The sequence below is a fragment of the Tamandua tetradactyla genome, chromosome 10, assembly GCF_023851605.1.
Source record: "Tamandua tetradactyla isolate mTamTet1 chromosome 10, mTamTet1.pri, whole genome shotgun sequence".
Lineage (NCBI taxonomy): Eukaryota > Metazoa > Chordata > Mammalia > Pilosa > Myrmecophagidae > Tamandua > Tamandua tetradactyla.
The window spans coordinates 45,751,586-45,764,584 of record NC_135336.1 but is presented as its reverse complement, the minus strand read 5'-3'; the positions used below and the strand labels follow the sequence as shown (position 1 = coordinate 45,764,584).

The 12,999-nt window shown below is 37.6% G+C and overlaps 1 protein-coding gene across 1 annotated transcript; it reads right to left on the bottom strand.

The window, feature by feature from the left end:
- Nucleotides 1–8,247: 8,247 nt before the first annotated feature.
- On the bottom strand, nucleotides 8,248–11,653 carry LOC143648447 (large ribosomal subunit protein eL24-like). The gene is made up of 6 exons (XM_077118513.1): nucleotides 11,545–11,653; nucleotides 11,346–11,421; nucleotides 10,674–10,784; nucleotides 9,560–9,696; nucleotides 8,973–9,036; nucleotides 8,248–8,368 (listed from the first exon to the last, which is right to left on the bottom strand). Exons 1-6 carry the CDS (start codon nucleotides 11,547–11,549, stop codon nucleotides 8,288–8,290), a joined length of 474 nt encoding a protein of 157 aa, XP_076974628.1. The 5' UTR covers nucleotides 11,550–11,653; the 3' UTR covers nucleotides 8,248–8,287.
- Between the last annotated feature and the right edge of the window lie 1,346 nt (nucleotides 11,654–12,999).

Here is a 12,999-nt window from a genome sequence, read left to right as displayed (position 1 = left end):
ATTTGTGTCCTTGCGCTCATGTTTTCTGAATAGATACCTAACAACAGTATTGCCGGGTCATATGGCAATTCTATACGTAGCTTCCTGAGGAATCTCCAAACTGCCTTCCACAGCGGTTGTACCATTTGACATTCCCACCAATAGTGGATGTGTGCCTCTTTCTCCACATCCTCTCCAATACTTGTGGTTTTCTGTTTTATTGATAATGGCCATTCTGGTGGGTGTGAGATGATATCTCATTGTGGTTTTGATTTGCATTTCCCTAATAGCGAGGGAAGTTGAGCATCTTTTCATGTGCTTTTTGGCCATTTGTATTGCTTCTTCTGAGAAGTGTCTGTTCAAGTCTTTTGCTCATTTTTGTACATTCTATTATATATAAGGGAATTGGTATGAGTGATAGTCTCATCTTTAGCCACAAGTGACTTTTTTTCCCACAGAAAAGATATATGACTCAAAACATAATAAGCCTCTGCTACAATTAATATGATGAATGGAAATAACTATCTCTGTTGAAAAATGATTCCTGTCATTCTTCTGGTATAAAATAGAGGAAGGAAAGGAAACTTTTTTTGTGAAGATAGAAAAACTTATCTGAAACCATATGATTCTGACCTATAATTGAATATCTTTACCTGAAACTACCCAGAGTTCAAAAAAGAGCCAACCCGCAAAACAGCCTTTAGCGGCACACTAAAATCTTCAGAATGCTGTCCTGATAAAAAAGGAGAACCTGGAACAAAGTATGAAGCATCTCTACTATATTAAAAATTAAGAACATTTAAATATAACACCAAACACAAATTAAGAACAGATAAACTGAAAGCAGAGTCCCTCTGAATATAATAAATTATTTTATACAGTCTTCAGAGAAATCATTTTAAGAAATCTGAAGTCCCATGGTTTATCTTGTAGTATAAAATTCAAAGTGAACATTTTGTGAATGTATTTTATGAGATGTAACACCCAGTGTCTTTCTGAGGTTTGATATCTGGTTCTTTCACAGGTTTTACTACTTCTTCTGGTTTGGATTTGGTATAAATCCATTTTCTCTCTGACTTTTTTTCTAGGGTAATCTTCACAAGAGTTCCATGTTTCCTAGAGAACAACTGTCCTGAAATTTTGACTGTTGGCCCACGTCCTTTGGTTTCTTCATATTCTTTGCATAATGCTTCTGCTTTTGCATAAAATTTTTTTGCTTCTTGGGGAGAACTGATTGCTTCACCACATTTCTCACTAGCCAACAAAGTCTGACCATGATAATAGCAAGTATAAGCTGTGTAAAAACACATTTTCAAATGAAGATATTTTCTCCATTTCACAGAATGAGTGTATAGGCTACAAACTGGACAAAGTATGATCAGCTTTTTGATAGAAATTGGTTGTTTCATATGCCAGTGCAGCAATTAGTCTAGGAGTATGTTTTAGTTAAATTATTTAAGCAGTTGTTACTTCTTAAGCTTCAGCCTCACATGGGATAATGTCTAAGGTTCATCAGTCAGTTGATTGCATCTGTGGCTGATCACATCTGCGATCAACTAAGGTGCACCTCCCCGCAAAGAGATAGTCTTAACAGCTGGAGACTTTAAGGATGAAGAGAGACTTTGTCACTGCTGCCTCAGCCAGTGAGTCTCTTGTGTAATTCATCCAGACCCTTCATTGGAGCTGCCAGCTTTATAACCCGCCTTACAGATTTTGGACTGTTCCATTCTCATAGTTGCACGATACGCCTGTATAAATCTCATATTTACAGATATCTCCTGTTGGTTCTATTTCTCTTGAGAACCCTGATTAAACAGTAAAGGTTCCTGATTGTAAGCTCTAACGGGAGTCACATTCTATTCCTGAGTGTGTAACTGTTATTTCTAAATTCTGAGGCTGAATTCTTTGTGTATAACCTGGTGATTCCCTGGTACATGGGTATCTCTGTGCAATACCTGAAATTTAGAGCTAGAGTTCCGCAACTATGAAAATCGGCATTACCGCATAAGCAACTATTAAAAAACTGGAATAGAAATCAGGCTTCAATTAGATATATGAATGAAGCTGATCTGGTTAGGATTAATATGAATCAGACTAAAGGATAAAGGATGATATTGACTGTATTTTAAAACTTCAACTTCTGTGTGAGACTGAAAGAAGTTTATTTGGTACAAAACTTATATTACCTGTAGCACAGTATATACTTTAACTTGTATGGTCAGTTTATTCGAACACCATAATTACATGGAACCTTGAATAGGGAATGAGATCTCGTTGGTTTGTACAGGTTTGTGTGATGCCCTGATATATCCCAGAATAATCTGGGCAGAAGATAAAAAACTATTTGCAAAGTCTCCTTCAGGGATTGGGGAAAAATGTGGAAATGTTAAACATCCCTGCCTAGGGAAGACCTGATATTCTCGCAAGCATTGGGGACTACCAATTTAATAAGCCAAGCCTTCAATTTTGGGGCTTGCCCTTATGAAACTTATTCCTGCAAAGGAGAAGCTAAGGCTACTACTTATAATTATTAAGAGTCCCCTCCCCACCCAGAGAACCTCTTTGGTTGCTCAGATGTGGCCTCTCTCCAGCCAACACAGCAAGCAAACTCACCACCCTCTCCCTGTCTACATGGGACATGACTCCCAGGGGTGTGGATCTTCCTGGCAACGTGGGACAGAAATCCCAGAATGAGCTGAGATTCAGCATCTAGGGATTGAGAAAAAGTCTAGAATGAGCTGAGACCCAGCATCAAGGGACAGAGAAAACCTTCTCAACCAAAAGGGGGAAGAGTGAAATGAGACCAAGTGTCAATGGCTGAGAGATTCCAAACAGAGTTGAGAGGTTATCCCGGAGGTTATTCTTACGCATTAAGTAGATAATCACCTTGTTATCCAAGATGTAGCGGAGAGGCTGGAGGGAACTGCCTGAAAATGTAGAGCTGTGTTCCAGTAGCCATGTTTCTTGATGATTGTATAATGATATAGCTTTCACGATGTGACTGTGTGATTGTGAAAACCTTGTGTCTGATGCTCCTTTTATCTACCTTGTCAACAGATGAGTAGAACATATGGAATAAAAATAAGGGGAACAAATGTTAAAATAAATTTAGTTTGAAATGCTAGTGACCAATGAAAAGGAGGGGTAAGGGGTATGGTATGTAAATTTTTTTTTCTGTTTTTGTTTTATTTTTCTGTTCTCTTTTCTTTTTCTGAATTGATGCAAATGTTCTGGGAAATGATCATGATGATGAATATGCAACTATGTGATGATATTGTGAATTGCTGAGTGTATGTGCTGGGAATGTTTGTGTTTCGTTCTTGTAATTTTTTTTTTAATTAATAAAAAATTAAAAAAAAAAACTTTCTAATTAACTTCCTCAGGTACAAGTCATTAGAAACTGCTCCAGTGCCTTCAGCCCTCAACTTTATTTTTTTCTTATCTCAGTTCTAAATATATGTATTTAGCAGCCCACTTTAAAATAAAAACAAAAATTTCCTACTTTGAATTCCCATCCCCAATTGTTCTCCCTCCTTTTCAAAGTCAAGTTTCTTGAAATCTATTCCCTATTGCTTTCATATTTTTAATCCACACTACTCAGAAATTGTCAGTCACCAGTGAAGAGATCTTACTACGTGACATTACTTTTTGTGGAAAAAATCTTTTTGTGAAATAGTACTGGGAATAGTCAGAGGTTGACTTTGTTTTAATGTCATAACTTGGCAAAATAAAAAGTTTTCAATTTTTTGTTATCCGCCCCTCCCCAATTTTGTTTTAGTCTCCTTTTTGGACACTGCTTTCTATCCTGTCCCAGAAATCACACTTGCCTAAAAACCTACAAATATCCTCCCCTAATCCTCCCATTCTAAGACATGAAGACTGTTTAATGAATAGGTTTAGTAAATTAAGTTTGGCTTGATCTGCAAGATTTCTCATGGTTTGGGGGAAATCATTAGTCAATAGTGACTGGTTTTTCCAGATAGTAAAACCAAAAACTAAAGATTTCTGAAGTCTTTTAGCCAGAATACGTAAAAAACATTTACAGTTCAATGATAAGACACACACAAAAAACAACTAGAAATAGACCAAAAAACAAAGTTTCTACTTCACAAAAGTATATAAATGGCCAATAATTACATGAAATGATGCTCAACATGATTATTCATCAGGGAAATGCAAATAAAAATCACAGTGAAATACTACTATATATTCTCTTTAGAATGGTAAACTTAAAAAGACCAACAGTACCAAGTGTTGGGAATTCACAAACATTGCTGATAGTTAAGCATAACTTTATCATCTGTCCCAATAATTCCACTTCTAAGTATATATCCAAGAGAAATTGAAATGTATGTTCCTGCAGATATTTATACAGAGATGGTGAAGAGATCTTACTACGAGACATTACTTTCAGCCAAAACCTGAAAATAACCCCAAGAGTCATCAACCGGTGAAGATAAAGAAATTGGACTATTGTCAAAACTCATCAAAATATATACATAAGATGTGAGTACTTTATTGTATGTAAAGCTAATTTAAAAAATTAAAAACAAAATAAAATGTGGAATCAATAATGCCATCTTGACCAAAAAGGGGAAAAGAAGTGAAACAAATAAGGTATCAATGGCTGAGAGAGTTCAAGTAGAATCAAGAGGTTACATTGGAGGTCACTCTTATGCATGCTTCAGTTAAACATTGCTACCTATAATTTGCCAAACCACAACCAAAACTATTCCTGCTAATCCTAAAGAATACCTAGGACATTATATAAGATTCTACAAAGGTTTCATGCACTGGTGTAACTCTCCAAAAGCTACAACCTCCAGAGGGATCCCTGGACCAGTTAAGTCCTGAAATGCAGAGGGGCCAGCTCTTCCAGAATAGCAACTAGTTCCATACTCCTATCCCATATTAGACATTCCCTTCCAACATAAAAGTTAAAATGGGCATAGCTCAAATACCCCTAAAGAGTGGAAGAAAGACCAAGGGTGATGGTGGAGTTATACAGAGAAGGTTGTGTTTAACAAATGAGTATAAGTGCTGAATCATTATATTGATATTTCTTTTGGACTCCAATGTCTTGGAACAGCTAGAAGAAAAAACAAAAAAGCACGGAACTGTGGCCCATACCAGACTTTAGAATCTGTTCTATGACTACTTGTTGGAATATACTTGGAAGTTTGTTGCTTTTTGTATATATGTTGTATTTCATGATAAAGTTAAAAATCAAAATAAATTTTTTTAATTAAAAAAAATTAACAAACAAAACATTTAGAAATCATTCCATTCTACATATATAATCAGTAATTCTTAGTATCATCACATAGTTGCATATTCATCATTTCTTAGTACATTTGCATCAAAAATCAAAATAAACTTAATAGATTTAAACAAAATCTTTACCTAAGATTTAATAATGCAGGTCAAGTATATAGAAATGACAAAAGTTGTGGAAGTGGCAACCACTACTACTAAAGAAGATCTAAGTTTAAAAGATGTCCCTGGATTGCAGCCAGACACACTCAGAGGTCTACTAATACATTTAGCGATTCTCCTATTCTGTACCTTTTTGCAAATATGGAGATTTTTTTTTTAAAGCTTTCTGATTGGTAAAAGAATATTTTTTAGATTACAAATTGTCTAAACTTGCTGTATTGTAAGTAGTGTTTATTTACAGTTCATTCTGAGCCAAAAGGTAATCACAATGGGCGGTTCCATTTTATTAGAACCCAACATTCAGACCAGAATAGTGTTCTAAGGAGACATTTTGTTGTTTTTTTTTTTTTTAAAAAAGCATGAACTCTGCATTCAAGTTGGAGATTTAATTTGGTTATGTAAACTTTGCTTGGTAACAGCTAAATGACCTTACTTTCCTTGTAATTTTAGATAAAGAAAACATCATTACATTAACAAAGCCTTTTTCAAGTGAAATCTTAATATTTAAGCTTTCCTTTTATGTAAAAAGGCCAGCCAGCCAGTATACGTTGCATTTTTCTTTTTCAGTTTTACGTATCTTACTTGCACATGTTTGTTTATACATTCTCAACTCCCCAATGGGATTGTTGTTATTCGTTATCCCCAAAGCTTATTAACATGGCCTGAATTCCTTCTAAGTATTAGAATGAAAAATCAGTTCCATCCTTTGGACAGAATGGAGATGGGGGGAAAGTGGTTGGTGTTGACTTTACTTTCAGCTAGTATTCCTATGTGTAAAAGCATGTTTCTCAAGTTTGTGTAAGAAATTATGAGCAGTCTCTTATTTGTATGTGTTTGTGTATATATATAAAAAACATAGTTGACAAAGAAAAAGTTATACTCTGCTCTGGAAGGCTGCGGAAAAGGAAACCCTGGGAAGGCCTCTTGGAAGAAGTTTCCTGTTAGTTTCAAGAATAGGTTAATGTTATGAGGCATGCAATTAGGGAATGAACCTTAAGGACTGTTATGTTGAATGAAATGCCGGAAACAAAGACAAATATTATCATCCCTCATTCGTACGGACTAACTATAATATACAAACTCAGAGAATGGAAGTCAAGAGCATGGGTTATCAGGTTGGGGCCTATTGTTAAGGTTCCTAGATTGTAAGCTCTTATGGCAATCACACACATTCAGGAGTCGCAGTCACATATATTCAGGAGTTATAACTGTTATTTCTAAATTCTGAGATATTGAGCTATTTGTGTATAACCTGGTCATTCCCTGAAACTTCAGGTATTTATGTAACATTCGGAGTTAGAGCCCTGAAGCTACGAAAGTCAACATTACCCCATATACAAGCCATTAACAGTTGAAGAAGTGACCAGGCTGCTCTGGAAAAGACTAAGGTAAATCAGATTACAGGATAAAGGATGATATGGTCCATATTTTAAAACTTCACCTTCTGTGTAAGCCCAAAGGGAGATTCATATCTTGCATAGCACATTACTTAACTTGTATGGTCAGTTTATCTGAACACCATAGGGCATGAGATCTTGTTGGTTTTTTCAGGTTAGTATGATGCCCTGCTATATCCCAGAGAAATTTGGGAAGTATTTGCAAAGTCCCCTTGGGGACTGGAGAGAAAGGAGGAAATACTTAACTGGGGAATTTCTGATATTCTCACAAGCAGTGGGGACAACCAACTTAAAAATAAAATAGGGAGATAAATAAAAAACCTGGGTAGATTGAAATACCTTTGGTCAATGAGAGGAAAGGATAAGGGATATGAGACGTATGAGTTTTCTCTTTTTCTGTAATGATACAAATGTTCTAAAAATGATCATAGTGATGAATACAAACTGTGCAATAATATTTTGAGCCACTGATTGTATACTATGGATAGACTGTGTGTGAAGATTTCTCAATAAAAATGTAGAAAAAAAAGTCAACGAGGGTGGGGAGATAAGGTAGAGGTGTATGCAAAATTACGGAGTAGTGAACATCTATGAACAGGTTTCCTTATCTAAAACACAGGGATACCTCTACCACTGAAAGGACAGAGCTCAAGAATGTCATGCACCTGACATGTAGTAGGTGCTCTGCAAATCAGTTTTAACCAAGGTATTCAAAATAATCTTAATAACCATACTCCAAAAGGGGACTGTGGTTTATTTTATTTTTGTCAATTTGTACAGCTAGGCAAGTAACAAATGCTCTATGATAAAGCCTATCTACCTTCTGCAGAAGCATAAGCCTATTCCTTATATAAATGATAGTGACTAATATTTTCCTTATATGCCCATATATACATTGCTTCAGTATAAACAGACAACTCAGATACTTTGTAATTGCCTATAGCTCTGTCAAATCCCTAACTCAACAAGCTATTCTGGGATTGTAAAACAGATCCTTTCTCAAAGGAGGAGTGCTGTTCATTTTCTGGAACCAAGAGCAGATTAATAAATAATAAGATTAATAAAATAATCTGCTCTTGCTTAATAAGTTTTAAGCACTTTCTAGCTCAGGGAGCAGCAAATGGTAAGATGTAAGATGCCAAGGAATGCAAAGCAAACCCAATACAGAATAAATGTTTATTATCAAAGCAATAACTTAATTCTATTTCTGATCTATTAATCCAGATTTAGCAAGTATTTCCATTTCATGGAAAAGTGTATTTAAAGTTTAAAATAGTTAAAGCTATTTAACAAGAACATAATTTATTTAAAAAGTGTGACACAAACCCTTGAATAATGCTTAGCTCTTAAAAAAAAACCCTTAACTACATAGTTCAACTGTACTATGCAGGTCAAATACCTCTGGTTTTAAGGGTATAAAAAAAGCCAGTACATGTCTGAGTCAAGATCTTTATTTAAAAATCTGATCTGCCAACTTAACGTTTTCCACCAACTCGGGGAGCAGAAACCTTCACGGGCTTCGCAATCTTTTGTTTAGGTGCTGCCTTTGTGGGAGCCTGTAAAAAAAGATAGGATTTCGTGGCATTATTTCACCAAGCTCTTTCTTTTTTATCACCTTCCTCTAGGTCCAGATTCTCTAAGTATTCTAGATTGCTTTCTTATTTAACTACATTCCTAACATTAATCTTAAGTAGGATATAAAAATGTTTAAAAGGCCACTCTATGATGTAGGGGAAAGAATGAGATACTGTCACAGATTACAGAGTAAAGACATACAACTAAATGCATTGTGGGATCCTTAATTGGATCTTAGAACAGAAAATGGACATTAGTGGCAAAACTGGTGAAATGTGAATAGTCTATATTTTTGTTACTAACTCTTTGTACTATTCTTGAAACTTTTATCTCAAAATAAGATTTAAAATAAAAAGCCATTGTTATTTCCCCCTTCGTAAATTCCTTTCTAGCATGGATGGACTCATCTGACTTTGGCAGAAGGGATCTCTCAGGGGACCTGAACCACTCACTAAGAAATCAGTTACTAACATCATTTCTATCAGTGACCTGCACTACATTTCTTAAAACCTTCACCACTATTTGAATTAAAATAAGATATCCTGTTGACTTATTTAAGAAATCCAAGAAAAGCCCCATAAATACCTTAGCAGCAGCCATTGCTGTCTTTTTAGATGCTTGCTTAGCCTTTTTTGCTTCTTTAGCAGCCCTGTGGGATTAAAAATAATTTAGGGCCAAGCACTTCACTTCTGAAAGTACAGATTAACAAAGCCCTGGAGAAGGAGAACTATCATCATCCTCCTCCATTTCCATTTATTTGCAGGATAAATACAAAACCCAAGTCAATTTAACATTTTAGATTGTATTATGCAATTTTGGTTGGAGTTGCAGCCTTATCTTAGGCTTTTTTTTTTTTTTGGTATGCTGTTTGGCAGGGTCACATTTCATTATTTTTCCATGTGCGTATCCCATTACTACAGCACCGTTTGCTGAATTTTTGTTTGTTTTGCTTGTTTGTTTGTTTTTTGGAAGTGCATGGACCGGGAATCAAACCCAGGTCTCCCACATGGCAGGCAAGAATTCTACCACTGTATTATGCAACTTATTTTACATTATAAAATATTATAATATAAACCTAAATATTTTACTGAAAATCCCCATATAGATAAAAGTATCAAAACACAAAAATCCATCCCAATAACCAAAACACTTATACTGAAAACAATCCTCACCTGATAGCTTGTTCTCGTTGAGCCTTTCTAACTTCGGGTTTCTGATTCCTCTTGGCCATAATATCAGCAAGAGATGCACCAGTGATAGCCCTCTGGAATTTAACTGCACGGCGGGTTCTTTTCTTTTGAATTTCTTCCTATAAAAAGATGAGGAATTAAGTCTTTTAAGATCCACATCCAACAAAAATTAATTCAATATTAAATATGGAGCTGTAAGTTTTCCACTTAGGATAAACCATTTACTACAATACCTGGAATTTTTTTATTACTTTAAAGACAAAAAGTTAAACTCTAAGAACGATGATCAGAAGCTTATACACTGTTTATGAGGACAAGGTTGTGCAAAAATACCTTAAAACTTTTAAGGCATAAAACAGGGCAGGTTTGTGTTCAACTGAAGTAAACGTCAGGATGAAATCTTGTAGGAAATGCCAGTATTTACCAGTTGGTTTAATATTTTTCTTCTCTAAAATCCATTTTTTATTTAAACTGGAAATAAAACTTTTCTTCCTCTAAACTTTAACAATGTTTTATATATGATAGCACTTTCACAATACATAGTAGTATCTTTGACTTACTTAAGAGAAGGCATTTAGGCCTAACGATTCCAAGGCGCTTGAATCCTATACCATGACAAACTCTGTTACTCACAAAGCACGTACATCAAGTGAAAAGGGCACGAAAAGTGAACAAAACATATCCACTAGGCTTGAGAACGAATTAAACTACTTCCTGGAAGATTCCACTATTGTCTATGTTAGGACTATTCCTACCGTATAATAATCAAAACTAAGTTACTGTAGTTAACTACTCAATTTCCATGCACTGAACACCTTAAATCCCTCCAAGGTGCCGGATAATCCAAGTATATTTAGTATTGATCTGACTCACACAAGAGTATACTTTCAAATTCCAACTTGCTATTACTGTGAGCCTGAGAGATATAAGCAGATATATTTTTATATGATCAGTTTCTCTTCACTGTTTAATCCTTTATAGTTGGAGCGCTTTCACATAGTTTCATTTAAGCACAATTTTACAGAGCAGAAAACTGATGCTCAGAGAGCTTAAAATAACTTCAAGAAACCATAACATCAAAGGGCGTTTCACTTACCGACTGTCCCTTTTTATGCTTTCTTCTGTAGAGAACAGTCCAGTTTATCTGCCGAGGGTTCCTCTTGGAAAGGAATGCCGACTCGCATTTTGCAGTAAGAAATTGGAAAACCTGTCATGACAAGTTTGTAGTTACCTATTAAACTACACTTGCGGGGGTGGGGGTGGGGGTGAGGGGGCGCTGAGCTTGATATCCCTAGGATTCTAGTCCTAGTCTCATTTGATGAACCTGAAGCTCACACAGACAAAAAAAAGGCTTGTACTGCACTACTGGCAGGTAGCTAGCAAGGTGGCATCACGAATATCTTTGCGTTTGGTCGTTCGTTGCTCCAAAGCAGACAAATAAGCTTGTAGCGTGGGGGAAGGAGGAGTGTCAAATCCGGCGAGGCATTCAGGATTCCAGGAGGATCTAGTGTCCATAAAAGAGCCAGATGTCTCGGTAGCCCGTTATTTCCCTTACATTGGGCTATTAAAATTGCACAAAGCCCACCCCTACACTAGATCAAGGCCCAAGACCTTTTTCACTTGGAGACATCAGATCCTTACAAATTTTGCACACAAGTTTCCCGAGGCCTTTCAAGGACCAGGGGTGATGTCGAAAATGAATCTGCCGAGTCGATTTGTCCGCTCCCCCGAGAACAAAAAGCTGTCTTTATCCTACGGTGCCTCTTACCTTCCCGTCGGTCCTGGCGTACCGCCTCCCATGTCCGGGATAGATTTTGTACCCACTGAAACTGCAGAGCTCCACCCTATAAGGAAGAGTGAAGCCCCATTAGGGTAGGAGGCTACGGTAAAGAAAGGCCATGCCCAGAACAACAGGGCGACAATCCTGCCCAAGGATGGAAACAGATTGTAATAGTATTCCTACTTACTTCATGGTTGCAGACGCCTAGGGACCGGGAAGATGGCGAAGAGAAGGAGAGGATCATGGGAAGCCAGTTTATAACGTCGCAGAGAAACCCCTCCCACATTTCCTCCCTGGCCCCGTCGCCCTACGATGACGTCATTCTCGAAAGGCGACCAACTGGATAAATGTTTCGCAAGGTGGCTGGAGGACGGCGGCGAGATTTACACAGGTAGGCGGGCAATTCGTTTCTGTGTTAGTTATTTTCTCTTATGGTCAGGGGTTTCTAGAGCCATCCACCTGCTACAGAATATGTGAACCAGCGGCTCTCCCTTTTCTCTCTCTCATAGTTTAGTGACCGAGACGAATTCCTCACAGGTAAAAAATCTAAAGACGTAACATTTTACTTTTCATGTCGCCCCATTTCCTCAACCAACAAAATTAGATTTTGATAGTTTCACCATTTGCAAAAGAGTAATATCTTCCTAGCTATTTTCCAGATTGTACTAATGGGATTGTGCATGGTGGAGATTTGCATTAATTATAATATTTCATTCCGTGCTTTCTTTGTGCCAGGAATTATGCCTTATATATATTAGCACCGCAAAATGACTGCGGGTCGAGAGGAACTCTGCGGAGTTGTCCCGGGTGCGACCGGCGGAATGCGGCACAGAGAGGCAAAGCCAGGGGAAAACGACGGTGGCCAGATGAATCGGCTGTGCCAGGGCCTCAGTCTCTTGATTCGTTTTGTGATGCTGGGTACTACTGCTTAAGAGGCAAGAGGCAGTTATTGAATTGGATGGGAAACTCGAGTACAAGACTAGGAAACAAAAAAAGCAGTGCCTGACGTTCTCTGAGCACAAGCAACTCTGGAGAGAGAGAGAGAGAGATTGATTAGAACCTGTGAATAGAGCCAGCTACATAAATAACTTTGGAGGGCCCAGAGCAAAATGAGTGTGGGACCCTTTGTTCGAAAAACTGGGAAAAAAGTGCTGTGAAAGATACTAAAATAAAAAACCGTTCCTTTCTTCTGCAGTTCTCTCTCTCTGTTTAATGGTGTTTTTAATGTGCTGTTTGACCTCGTTCTTCAGGCAGGAGGATGCTGGCAGGGCCAGTGCAAACTCTCACGGATACCCAGCAGGTCCTCCTAGCAGCTTGCCTGGGCACACACGTTGCCCATCAATTGCCGATGCTCTCTCCTATTGGACCAGCTCCAGCTGGACTTATGTCCCAGCTGCAGCTGGAAAACTCAGCCAGCCATCTCCATTTCACAGGCCTCCTGCCCCAGCCCACAGCAGAGGGCAATCCTCTCAGACCAACTTTTGTGTACCTGGATCAGGGGTGGGGCACCAAATTGCTTGCATAATGTAAGGTGTTGTCAGCTGGGGAGTGGGTTGGTTGTGTAGAGGATGGCAATGGTTCCTGCCAGGAGAAGGCAGGAGGAGGTCCTGTGACTGGGCAACAGGTGATAGAGGACTGGTCT

Excerpts from the sequence above, each read along its gene's own strand:
- LOC143648447 (XM_077118513.1), bottom strand. Across the intron at positions 10,785-11,345 it reads ACGCCAGGACCGACGGGAAG|GTTTTCCAATTTCTTACTGC; the intron begins GTAAGAGGCACC and ends TTGTCATGACAG. Across the intron at positions 9,037-9,559 it reads CAACGAGAACAAGCTATCAG|GGCTGCTAAAGAAGCAAAAA; the intron begins GTGAGGATTGTT and ends TTAATCCCACAG.